This window comes from Triturus cristatus, chromosome 11, assembly GCF_964204655.1.
Source record: "Triturus cristatus chromosome 11, aTriCri1.1, whole genome shotgun sequence".
NCBI lineage: Eukaryota > Metazoa > Chordata > Amphibia > Caudata > Salamandridae > Triturus > Triturus cristatus.
Genome location: NC_140594.1, coordinates 754,391,035 through 754,404,804, shown reverse-complemented (window position 1 = coordinate 754,404,804; position 13,770 = coordinate 754,391,035). Strand labels below are relative to the sequence as shown.

Here is a 13,770-nt window from a genome sequence, read left to right as displayed (position 1 = left end):
AAGACACACGGGATGAGGTATTGTTATGAAGAATGGAGAGGGGTGAGCTAAATTAAAAATAAAGTAAAACAAAAAAGTAAAAACAAATTGTAACGAGAGGAAAGAGTAATACCAAAGGACAAGAAATTGGAATATTGAGCAGACAGAAGAGGAATAATGAACGTCCTTCGAGTTGTAAGGTGAAGGGGATGCAGAGCAAATGCGTCAATACTTTGTCGCAGCTTCTGCAATCAGAGCACTGCTTTGGTTCCTACCTGGTGAGAGCCTTTGGTAACCAGGTGCATATGACACTCCGTGAACGCCAGAGGGTGGCATTGTGTGGACCATGGAACAGTTCTATTGACCACTGCCTGCTTCCCCATGCCCATTGCACAACGTGTCGATTATTTTGTCATTAAAGGCCCTTCAAAAGGCAGGACTGGAGCAGCAACAGGCCAGTGAATGCGGAGAGGGACATCTACTCCTTCTCTGCATCCACATCAGTCCACAATGAGGTGCAAATCAGAATCCCACCTCAAATATTTATGAGGCTGCATTTCTTCATCTCCTTATAAACACCCCTTGTGCGCTGCACTGGAATGTGTAGTGCAGCAAAGTTCTTGGCATGGCCATAGTATAGAGGTTGTGCAAAAAATGTGATGAGCTTCAAACGGGTCAAATTATATTTCTGGGCCCAAGTGTTGCAATCCAGCACAGTTGTCCTTATAAAATTGCAGCTAGATTAAATGCCCAAATCGACTGATATATGTGTGGAATTCGATTACATCCTTTTACTGGCAATTACGTTTCTACCTTGTTGGTCGATTTACATCAATGCAAACGTTCCCTTCATCTGGAATATAAAGGTCAAAACAGGCCAGATGCAGCTGAAAAATTAAACGTGAATGAAGGTATTTGTTTTCTTTTAGCGATTATGCCTATTTATGCCTCATGTTCGGTTCAAGCAAATGTAACGAGTAATGTAACTGGAAATGTATATTAAACAATATTCCTCTGTGGGAATGCAGCCGAGTGAGGAGGTCTAGTGAGAAAGAAACGTGCCATCCAGGTTGTGTTTTCAATAAATCACATAACGAAATCACCAAATATTTACCTTTTGGGGGTAGGGTAAAACTTACATAGAATATGTATTTGCTTTGGCAAAGTTACATGAGGGTGGGTTCTGAGCAATTCTTGAAAACCATGTGCAACACCTCCCTTCCCCAATATTTTCAGATCGGAGTTCTAGTAATTTGCCATACCTTATTTTGTAGCTTTTGGACCAGCTGGGCCTGGCGCTGCTGTCCTTCTTGATAGGCTGCCAGCTTGCGTTTATATGCCTTTTCATCACCTTCAAACCTACTTTTCAGTTCGGATAGTGCTGTTTGACTCTCCCCATCACGGTGAGACGTTTCTCCTCCGAGTGCCAACTCCAGCTATGGAATATGGTAGAAGTTATTGAATTAAAAAATTAGTAACATCAGTTAGGTGTAGGCCTAGAGGGAGTGACAAGGTTCTGAATATATGGAGATTCTGGAATTCACCCCCAATACTACTAACTGACCCACCTTCGAATGCAAGCACAAGCTGTCTCTAAAACGGCGTGTTTGTTATCTAGTTCATCCATAAATTATTACTTTGAATGAGTGTATCCATTTTCTCTTAGTTTCCATTTAACTACTGTAGAATATTCACAGGGCAGCCCAGAATAGGAAACACAATTTCACCAATGTCCCAAATAAATGCATCTGTATGTAGGCATTTCCTGTCATTTAACCACGGTTCCCAGGGAAGGAGGTACATAATACAGCATAATAGTCTACTGGCGACGGCTATACCGATTTGTTAATGAGCCTCTACCTGAATTATAGGACCAAACGGCAGGTGAGGGCCTATAACAAGGGAGAGGGCCTTCAACACCCAGTATAACAAGAGGCGGAAGGGCTATAGGACTATTGGAATATTCCACCCCTTGAGAGTACAATTTTCTGAGTTAAAATGGTAGAAACAGAAATACAAGCACTGGATTATTAAAGGAGCAGGGTCATACCAGGCAGTACTTGCCCTGAGCCACGTCATTGTCTCATTGTCTCCAGTGCAACTTTCAACATTCCAATGTTCCAAATTAAAGACGGGGCTTTCACTGCTCAACTGTCCTCAGGGAACACTTTCAACCATGTTAAGTTCTTTCTGACACTTACAGCTTCACTTAACACCTAGACAATGCTTCTAGCACCTCACTGCAATCCACAGTCCCCTCCACTTTGAACCACTCTACTTTCTCACGATTGCATGACACTCATCCGTAGGCCCTGATTGAAAGCTGACGGTTACATTCCAATCCTTGATCAAGCAGGAGTTTGTACTTGGATCGGAATTCTGAACAGTGCAATAATTATTGTCCCTGAGCTGTTTTTCATGGACAGATTTTGGCAGTATAAACCTGCTAAAACGTATAAGGGAAAGGGACCAGAAAAAGGAGAACATATTCAATTTGATACTTTATCGATTATGCATGTTATGCCTCCATTCCAAGAAAAATATGAAATGGAAGTCAAGTCAAGGAAAGCTTTATTCGACTTCTTTTTAACAATCATAAAAGCACATGCAAAATATACCACATTCACCATTAAATTACACAGAATAAATACAATAGTCCGGTGACGACAATAAAACAAAAAAAAATAACAGCAGTGATATAAGCTATCTAAAAAGAGGATGAGTGCCCTTTTAATTATAATACATCAATAATAATACTTTTCCTTAGGTGGAGCACCTTCTTCAAAAAACATGGCTACCCTCCAGGCTATGTGTTCGTTCTCCTAAAACTGAAGTTTAATAAAAGCCGGGCGACATTGCCTCAACCCCTGTTGTTTTAAAATTGGAATTATCCACATTTTCCTTAACTCTATGTAAAATTTGCAAAATAAAACTAAATGAATGGTAGATTGGTCGGAGCATTTATCACACGGACATAGTTCCAATATTCGTGACCAATCATTTATTTTTGGAAAGGTCACGAGTCTATGAACAGTACCCACCCTTAATCTAGTTAAAAGTAACCTATCAAAACCACCAGGTACAAAAGTTAAATATGGCTCCATCCCTAAAGTAGTTAATATTAACTGATGTTGTTTAACACTGGGCTTTACGATTTCCCCTGACACTCTTATTGTGTCCAATAACTGGAAACCCTCTTTTTTTAAGTGCTTTCCTGGAGATCCCCCTGCATGGACCCTGGGTCAGTGAAATATTCTAGGTGACCTAGATCCTTCATAAAATCACGTACAAACCTTACCAGGGAATTTTTAGGGCCCCGTCCAGTTTGAGGCTGTCCTGCAGGATCTCCCTATTTAGCTTAGACTGTTCTTTCGACCAGATCCTATGCCACAAAAGTATGGGTTCCATTTTTATAAGATCGGAGATAAAAGCAAGGCCCAGCTCATCATGGCAGACATGAGAAGGTGTGCTTGGTGGGCAGATAAAATATACCTTAAGACTGAGTATTCCACAAGTTGTAACGGGTGGGTATTGGCAAAACCCCACACCCCCACCCCATATATCGCGGTAGAGATGCACTTTGCTCTATAAATTTGAATGAGCTCAGCTGGCAGTTTCTTGCCTAGTTTCTTTGAAAAGGATGCAAGGGCAGCTGTTGTCCTTATAAATGCCAGCCTTTTAGTAGATATAGTTTGGGCCCATAAATCATTATGGTTAAATAAAATGCCAAGATATGAAAAACTCTTCGTTGAGCCTAGCTTCTGGCTGTCTACAAACATGTCTCGTGACCTCTGGCTTCCTGGGCCGCATCTCATGACAAAGGTCTTTGATTAATACTAAGACCAAAGTCCTTCATATAGTTAGTAAACCTATATAGGACCATCTGTAGGCCAATTTGTGTTCGGGTCATTAAACCGCGTCATCCGCGTAGAGGAGAGCAGGTATAGGTGGGCCACCAGCTTGAGGGAGGTCTTGTCCCTTCCTAAGTAAAGCATCTTCCAATCCGTTAATGTAAAGGTTAAAAAGAAAGGGGGCCAGGACACAATCTTGCCTGACCCCCCTCCTGATGGGAAATGCAGCTGTACACTCCCCATCCAAACCAAAGCGCACGCTAGCTGATGCAACAGTATAGAGACGTCTAAGAAAAAGGATGATATACGCGTCAATCCCCAGAGCCTCGAGGACCTCCTACAGTTTATCATGCCTTACAGAATCAAAGGCCGTGGTGAGGTCCACGAATGCCAAGACAAGTCTTCCCTTTTTTGCTCTTGTGTATTTCCCCATGAAGATAGGCAAATTTAAACTTTGTTCGATTGTTCCCAACCCTTCCCGGAACCGTACTGTATGTCGGATAGAACCCGACTTTCCTCTGCCCAATCTTGCAGACATTCCAGGATAACACGCCCTGCCACTTTTACCATGGAGTCAAGTAAAGATATTGGTCTATAACAGCCGGGGTCATGACGGTCCCCTTTTTTAAAAATTAGGACGATAATAGACTCTACCCAAGTCTTTGGTAGTGAAGCTTGGCAACTAGCATTAGTGACCTGAGTTGTAATAGGCCCCCACAAAATAGTATTAGACTTGAACAGGTCCTCTGGGACACCGTCTGGACCAGGGGCCTTGCCACCCATGCTAAGTGCAAGGGCTCCGTTCACTTCCTCCAAAGTGAACTGCAGATCTACGTTGTCATTAATTTCTGTTACTATAACACTAGATTGTATAGCAGGGTTTCCTTGTCCGTTATATACCCTTGAAAAATGCTTAATCCAAGAATCCTAGGATATAGAAATCTCTATTGAATGACCATCTCCAGGGGTGTAGAAACGGGGCCTTCACTGCTCTCCAGAACGCGGCGCTATCTTTCTGTTGCGCCGCTCTGTGGAGAGCTTCCCAAGCATCATTCCTCATGGCACACTTTCTTTCTTTAATAGCTTGCTTGTAGACCATTATTGACTGCCTAACATTATTAGGACTTCGGGCTGCCTGTGAAGCTCCTGCTTTAGATTGGAATATGCTTGTGCGCATTTCGTATTGAACCACCCAGGTTCTTTGACTTTATTACAATGTTGGACAGTTAGTAAATTCCTGACCTCATTTGATATTTCAATAAAGGACGCTAGAATACTATCATAAGAGGCTAATTCACTTAGACAAGTATCAAATGCGGATTTACAAATCATTTCCAATTGTTTTGTCACTGCAACAGGATCCACTTTCGACCACTGTAAAGTATAGCCGTTGGTTTTGTCGAGTTTTGTCTTTCCTGTGGTATGAGCGGCATTGGCGACCCTTTTGGGCTTGTATAGTGGGATATTTACCGTTAAACATAGGGGAAAATGGTTGCTCAAAGAGTTATCACCAACCTTAAAAGAATGCAGCCTAGAGGCATGATTACATGAGACTAACAGTCTATAGTTGAGGCTAAGCCTCTTCCATTGAAAGTATAAGGCATAGGAGCAGGTGTATCCAAGAATTCATTTACAAAACCCAGTTCAGTGCTAAAAAGCAACTCGTTAAACAACTCCCCCGCCATTGAGTGGCAAAAGTGGGTATTGCACAAACCTTCTTCATTGATAAAACCACAAATTCTGCCATCCTCGAAAGGGCACAGAGCACAATTAAAATCGCCTGCCCAGATTAACATATCTTTAGAGCCAGTATTACAGATAGCATTTAAATCATCAACAGGATTTTTTACCACCTTTCTGAGTTCAACTGGTGAGATGTTATAGAGGTTAACCAAAGCAATGCATTGTGTAACACTCAAAAAACATATTGACTATCTGGTAATAGCTATTCCCAAATTTATCTATGGTTAACTTGTTAGAAATGTATATACAGAGCCCGCCCTTTGGCCTCCCCCCTAAGCCCTTCACTGCCTGCGTGTGAAATGTTTTAAAACCATTTATATGATTTGCCTCTATAGACCAGGTTTCCTGCAGACAAAGTATATCGTAGTTCACAATGTAGTCGCACCACACTTGGTTTTGTAACTTTGTGGGCAGCCCTGAGATGTTCCAAGAGATGACATTCTAAGGGAAATACTCAGGGTAGATCAGGGAAGTGGGGGGAACAAGCTTGGGAGTATTAAAATTATCAACGCAAGGTGACACAAGTGGTGAGTTGGGTGCTCACAGAGTCCAAAAGAGGGAGCCACGCTCAACGTACTAGCTCCCCTCTCTATAACTTCCTTAACACAGGAAATCGGGATTGTCCCACCCACTGTTCCAAAAGAGTCTATTTTGGTTTCCTGCACTGATAATCCATCAGCGCAGCACCCAGTTAACCCACTAACCTGATTTAAATGCTGGTTCTGGGAAGCCAGTCAATCAATGTCTTCTAAAGTATTGAAGACATCAAAATAATTACTGACTGGGACTGCATACCTGGAATGTCTTGGTCCACAAAGATTCTCTTCCTCTAGGAAATACTGTGGGAGTCTATGTGGTTTATAGAAGAAACCCAGAGGTTAGCTCTAACGGGCCAGTTGCCTACCCTATCTAGTATGGTTTGAACCAAACCTGGTGACATAAATGTTAATACAATGCAATCTCCAGATAATGACTTGGTAGAATTTCCACCCAACCAATCCGATGTGCTATCTTAAACTCTGTAAATAGCTCATTAGATATGCCTGTTTTTGTGCTTACTAAATGCAGAGACTTGTTCCTCAATGTTGACCAATGTTCCACGTTGCCAAATGGCAAAGGAGGAACATTGGCCAAAACAACTGTATATGGTGTTGCTTCAGGGGGAAGATGCAGCTTCCTTGGACCTAGCAGATTTCCCCATGCCAAGTCTTGACGTCTGGGGCTATCTATAGTCTGTCCTCCAACTTCGGATATGTAACCCTCCCTACCGGAGAGGGCCCCTCTTTGGATTGTCTTGCCCTGTGGGCCTGCCCTGTTTTGGGTGAAGTGACTCCGCTTGGTTTAATGAAGGGGACCCTGCTCTTCTCCCCGGTAACCATGGCCGAGCCAAGTTGTCAGGATTATTAGAAGAGTAGAGTACTTGTTGAGAAACACTTCCGTTGACAGGGTGGCCTTCCGGTTGAATGGCAAGTGGGTCCCCATTACTACTAGAAGGTACAGTCTTTATTCTGCATCGACGGGAATCGGGGGGATTGAGGGAGCACTGTTTACTAGTTGTTAAAAGTAAACTAGCCTCTCTTCCAATTGAGTTAGCTTTTGCATCATTGGGTTCAAAAGATCTGACACAGTCAATACTAATTTATTCCAGAAGTCCTCCTGCTCCTGGATTATGACTGAACTTATAACGCAGTATCCTTTGGGGTTGTAGTATGTCTCTGAGTAGACTCTCAGCAGATTTGGGTTTACGTCCCAACGCCTTTGATAGGCGGTTAGTTTGCCTATTGAGGCCCTGCCCTTTCCTCTTCTTAGATGGTGGGGCAAGGCTACTCACTTGACAGGCTTTAGCTTTCTGACCCCTTGTGGTTAAATCTGGCTTGGGCCGATTGTTAGTTGCCCCAGAAACCTCCGGGGCATCGATCATTTCCAGTTCAGTTATCAAAGGATGCACCATGTTTATTTCATAGGAGTTAGCTACTGGATCATTGTTAACTGCAGGGGCAATCATGGGTAATCGATCTGGAGGAAAGTGAGGCTCTAATGACAATCTACGCTAAGTGTGTGCGATTTCATGAATCAATGCCGACTCGGTCCGTAGTAAAAAGGCATCTAAAGTTCCTACCACACCCTGCCCTGATAGCGATTTACGTTTACTCATGATGTGATACAGGTTCGATCCAGCCCCAAGGTAACAATAGAATACTGTGCCCTCATATCTTGTTCGCACAGATGAGTACATATGTCCTGAATCACAAAATATCAATAGTGTGGCCCAGCCCAGGCCCCTTTGGGCTTGGACAGGCCAGCTGCAGAAGCCCTGCCCTCCTTATGAGCGCCTCCCGGGGTGTTTGTTGTGTGGGCGTTGAGCGTGCCGCAAAGGTAGCTGGGGGCTGTAGTTCTCGCGGGGGCAGCAGTCCGTTGGCAGCGAACTAGTAACTAGTAACCTGTGACAAGCAGCAGGTTCCGGTATAGTCCCGGTATAGTTTTAAAAACAAGCGAGCTCCCGGGCTGCAGGAGCCCTGCCCTCCTTATGAGCGCCTCCCGGCACGTTCGTTGCGTGGGCGGTGAGCGCGCCGCAAAGGTAGCTGGGGGCTGTAGTCCTTGCGGTAGCAGCAGTCCGTTGGCGGCAAACTAGTAACTAGTGACAAGCAGCAGGTTCCAGTATAGTCCTGGTATAGTTTTAAAAACAAGTGAGGCGTAAGAAGCAACATGGACAACAGAAGTGGGAGGGGAAGAATCAATACTGACACAGGAGATGGGGGGGAAGAAGCACGGCTGCATATAACCACGAAGCTCCAGATCCTATCTCCTCCCCATTGGAGGTTTTTAATGCTATTACTCTGGAGAAAATCCAGTCCTTACCAGCACAAATAAAATCGGGCTCCTGTCGTACTTTACAATTTAGGACCGCGTAGGAGGCAGGGCCCTACCCCTGTCTATCCCGGTATTAGCGAACCGCGAATGGTCAATGCGGTATGTACAAGTGCTTTGTGTAACGTTTTAGCTATGAATGCACTATGTATATGTTATTATACATCACTACGTGGGTTCCATCTTAGAGCAGTGGCCATCTTATGGTTGCCCTCACATAGGCTACATATTATGAAGCAAATACGGGCCTTTTAGAGCACATGTGCTTTCCTTTGACTTCTCTGTGACCTGGGCAGCTTGGCTCCGCTGCCCCAGGTCAGTCCGGACTCACGAGTTCCCCGTCCTCTGGCCACCTGTGATTAGCATCAGAGCTTGACACACCATAAAGCCTTTACATCAAACACGGGCCTCCAGCTAATCTCTTTCACACCTGACTGTTCCTGCTTTATGGCTTGTTTTCCAAACAGGAGATGTTCATGTTTATTGGGGCCTATCGATATCTGATGTGGGATCTGAGCCTTGCTGGGTAAATAATTGCGGGCTGGCTTAACTGGAATGTGGGATGGTCATCATGACTCTGCCTTTTCGTTTGTAATGTATACACTTCTATGGCCATATCATAAAACAAGGAATGTGTGCCTGAAGCAGAATATTTTGTATTTAAGGAGAAGCCCGTTTCTGTGATTTTTAGCAGTCTCCTGAGAACATACACACTGTTGTACTTCTAGGATACCTGTAATTGGTCTGCAGCCAATAAACTGATCTTTGACTTCACCCAGAAGACTCTGTGTTTCTGTAGGTCTGAAACAGGAAGAACCCGAAGTCATAGGGTGTGTTCCCCTGCACCGCTGGGCTTAAAATTCCCAGTACTTCACTCCCCTCTAGACCAGGCACCCCCCTTTCATCATCTGAGCTCTTGCCCCAGCCCTTGCGGCATCTATCACTGAAGTCTGTAACCCATCACTAACCACAGCCACCTTCCCTCAGAAATGGAAGAAGGCCCGAATAAGACCCATACTCAAAAAAAACCTGGCCGATCCACAGGATTTGCAGAATTATAGACCCATATCACTTCTTCCATGTTTCGCTAAAATTATGGAAGCATCAGTTAATAAGCAGTTAACTGAACATCTTGAATTGAATAACTTATTTGTGTCAGGTGTCAGCAGCTCAAGAAGGAAAATAGAGCCCACTAACCTCTGAGTAGCAGCCAGCAGGGACGATGTCGCGAAGAATATGATTCCTTCTCCACCGGACACGTTCTCTCCCCAGAGTGTAATAGGATACAGCTATGAGGGAACGCACCCGGGGGACAAGGAACAGAAAAACAGGTCTTCAGGGTCTTTGGCTTGGGGGTCTGGTCTACGAGGGAGTCTCAACTGCCTGTATGAAGGACACAGAAAAACGCATTAGGGAAGTGTAGCACTCTACCTAACCCTTCACCAACCCTGTTTCCCCCCGTCTGGTTCCCAATGTCATAGACGTACCTGAGAGTCTGTTGTCCCCTCTGAGAACCGTACTACGCGTCACGCCTGTGCTGTTTTCCTCACAGCTGACAGGAGTGCAACCGCTTAGCAGAGTTGTCACTGCTGTTTCTTCACAGCGACTGGCAGAAAGTACTACTGGTTTCAGCCCCAACTTCCTCACAGTGTCTTGGGAGCTGACAGATGCCCTGAAGCCTCTTTGCGCAAAAACGATAGTCAACAGGAGTAATCAGGGGGAGTTTAAACACAGTGCTCGAGACCGAGGGCACAACGGGACATGGTTGAGCGTGGTAAGATCTTGGAGAAACAGGAAGCGTTTTACTCACAGCTAGACAAAGGCCTTCAACCGGCTGTAAAGAAAGACGGGCGAAACGCCGTGACCGACCTAATCAGGAAAATGCGTAGGAAATCGGAGGCTCCGGTAGGAATCCCTCCGCTCTTGTGAAGTCCTCAAGGTGTGTACCAACGATAGTCCGCTTCCTCTATCCGCGGGAAAGAAAGCGTCCGCTTGCAGCCAGGGTCCGGAACAGATTGTCAAGCGCCGTTTCGGTGTCCCGGAAGTGTTTTTGACTTCCTGGGTTTACGGGTCCTCACCCGGAAATGGCCCAGCCTCTGGGAGTTGTAGTCTTTACGCCCCTTTTGTGGCGGAACGGGAGGACGTGACCTTCGCGCCTTTGTCTTTGGCTCCGCAAGTGAAGGAGCATGACAGAACCCCCTCTTAAGGAACGCCGTCTCGGCGGTCGTCCTGGTTTACCAGGGTGAGCCTCGTGAAATCGTACTACGAGATCAGGGCAGTGGAGGTTCTGTACGGGTTCCCAGGTTCTATCCTCGACCCCATAACCCTTCCAGTCTACCAAGTACTGAACCCTACCCCTTATTAACTGGGAATCTAGGATTTCCTGCACCTCGTATTCCTCTTGTCCTTCGATTTCCATTGGGGGAGGACGTTCTGGCAATCTAATGTGGTTAGGGCACGGTTGTAGCAAGGACACATGGAATACGGGGTGTATGCGCCATGATGGGGGTAAGGACAGTTTCATGGCTACGGGGTTGATGGCTTCAACTATGTTATAGGGACCTATGTATTTGGGTTTGAATTTATTGGCCCCCTTTAAATGTAAGATTTTTGTAGCCAGCCAGACCATGTCCCCCACCTTATATTCTGGTTCTTTTGTTCTTTTCCGATCTGCAAATCTTTTGTGTGCCGCCTGCGCCTTCTTGAGGTGTTGCTTCGCTTCCTGTAGCACGGCGCGTAAATGTGCGTGATGTTCTTGAATGCTAGGGACCGGTGATTGGATGGGCCAATCAAAGGTGAGCATGTTTGGGTGGTACCCGTACAAGCAGAAGAAGGGAGAGCATCCCAAGGTGGAGTGTTCGGAGTTGTTGTATGCAAACTCCGCAGTCCATAGAAGGGTAATCCAGTTTGTAGCGCTCTGGAGGGAAAAACATCGAAGGTACTGTTCCACAGTCTGATTGAGGCGTTCCGTTTTGCCATCTGTTTGGGGATGAAAACTGGTGGACAGCCTGGCGTCGATGTCCATGGCTTTGCATAACTCTCTCCAAAACCGAGATGTGAATTGGGATCCTCTGTCCGTGATGAGAACGTTGGGCATGCCATGGGGTCGGACTACATGTTGGAGAAAGACAAAGGCTAAGTCGGAGGAGGTAGGTAGCCCTTTCAGAGGTATGAAATGCCCCATTTTGGTCAAATGGTCCACCACTACTAGCACCACTGTGTATCCATTGCAGGGGGGCATTTCCACGATAAAATCCATAGAGACGGTATGCCATGGTCTGGGAGGAATTGGCAAGGGGCGTAGAAGTGCCATGGGTTTAGAGTGTATCGCCTTTCCTTGAGCACATATCGAACACCCACTAAGGTACTCCTTGGTGTCTTTCTTGACTGTCGGCCACCAGAAGGAGCGGTCAATACTGGCAATGGTTTTGGAGGTTCCCAGGTGTCCTCCTAACGCTGTATCGTGAGCCCAAGCCAGGACCTGCCTCTGAAGACTCACCGTAGGTACGTATAGTGCGTGAGAGCGGTACAACAAGTCATTAGTTATGACTCTGTGCTCGGGTTCCTCCTGGATCCAGGCCCATACATCAATATCTGCCAGGGAAGTCCTGACTTCCTGGAGGAAGGTCTGGGAGGAGAGTACTGCTAGGGTTGAGTCTGCGATGGTTCCCTCTGCTAGTATCAAGGGAGGTTCCTGCATTTCCGGGTCTCCCTGTTTCTCAAGGTCTTCAAAGCGGGAGAGCGCGTCTGCCTTCCCATTTTGGGAGCCTGGTCTGTTTTTGATGACAAAATCATAATCAGCAAAAAACAAGGTCCATCGAAGCTGGCGGGGTGTAAGCGCCCTAGCTGTCTTGAGGAACAACAGATTCCGGTGATCGGTGTATATTTCGATTTTGTGTTGTGCCCCCAAGAGATAATGGCGCCATTTCTCACAGGCCCGTTTGATGGCGAGCAACTCTTTGTCTGAGATAGAATAATTAAGTTCGCTGGCAGTAAGTTTTTTGGAGAAGTAGGCCACCGGGTGTAACTGTCCCGTTTGGGGGTGTCGCTGGGATAATACCCCTCCAAGGGCGTACTGGGAAGCGTCCGTTTCCACCACGAATGGGAGAGAAGAGTCAGGATGTCTTAGGATGGAGGCCTGGGTAAATCTGGATTTCAAGTCCTGAAATGATTTTTCGGCCTCTTCTCCCCACACAAATGGGGAAAGTTTTCTTAGCAACTGAGTTATGGGTTGGATTACTTTGGAGAAGTCTTTAATAAAACGCCTGTAATAATTTGCGAATCCCAAGAAACTTTGGACCGCCTTGACATGCTGTGGAGTTTTCCAGCGGGTGATCGCCTCCACCTTCGTATCATCCGTCTGAAATCCTTCTGCATTGATCACATAGCCGAGAAAGGCCACCTCTTGAACATGGAACAAGCATTTCTCCAACTTTGCGTATAGGGAATGATGCTGCAGTCTTTCCAATACTGCGTCACATGCCTGATGTGATCCTTAAGACAGGGAGAGTAGATGAGGATATCGTCTATCTACACCACGCAACAGACGTCCAGGAGGCATCTCAACATCTCATCCATAAAATATTGAAAAGCCGCTGGGGCGTTACAGAGCCCAAACGGCATCACCCGGTATTTGAAAAGCCCGAACTTGGTTCGGAAGGCGGTCTTCCACTCGTCTCCACTCCTTACTCTGACGAGATGATATGCACCCCTTAAATCCAATTTAGTGAAAAACCTGGCGCCTTTCAGCTGGTCCAAGAGTACCGGGATCAGTGGAAGAGGGTAGCGGTTTTTTACTGTGACTCGATTTAACGCTCTATAGTCTATGCAAGTCCTTAATTCGGCACAATCTTTCTTTGGAATAAAGAAAAGAGGGGAAGATGCCGGCGAGGAAGAATGCGTGATGAATCCGGAGGCCAGGTTTTCTTCCAAGTAGTTTTTTAGGTATCGTGTTTCGGGCTCTGTCAGGGCGTAAACACGACTGCACGGAATGTCCGCTCCGGGAATTAATTCGATCCGGCAGTCATGGGTCCTGTGTGGAGGTAGTTGAGTTGCCTTCTGTTTGTTAAAGAGAGACTGGTACTGCCGGTAGGCCTCAGGTAACTTGCTTGGTTTTTCAGGGATTGATGGGCTACACGCGTTGGCCATCAATACTGCGAGTGACGCGGAGTTGGTCTCTGGTCTGGCGGTCTCTTCTGTGCAGTGTGCCTCGCAATACGGGGAATTCATGGAGACCGTGCGGTCGGCCCAGCTGATCTTGGGGTCATGTAAAGTAAGCCATGGCATGCCTAATATGAGGCGAAACTGGGGGGCATCGATTAGATCAAAA

The 13,770-nt window shown here is 45.9% G+C and overlaps 1 protein-coding gene across 1 annotated transcript in view; it reads right to left on the bottom strand.

Moving 5' to 3' along the window:
- The window catches only part of LOC146785406 (uncharacterized), a 2,064,968-nt gene that overhangs the window by 1,753,777 nt on the left and 297,421 nt on the right, over positions 1 to 13,770 (bottom strand). Inside the window, exon 4 of the mRNA XM_085634420.1 lies at positions 1,242 to 1,415. Coding sequence (XP_085490546.1) covers positions 1,242 to 1,415 — 174 coding nt within the window. The remainder of the gene's footprint in view (positions 1 to 1,241; positions 1,416 to 13,770) is intronic.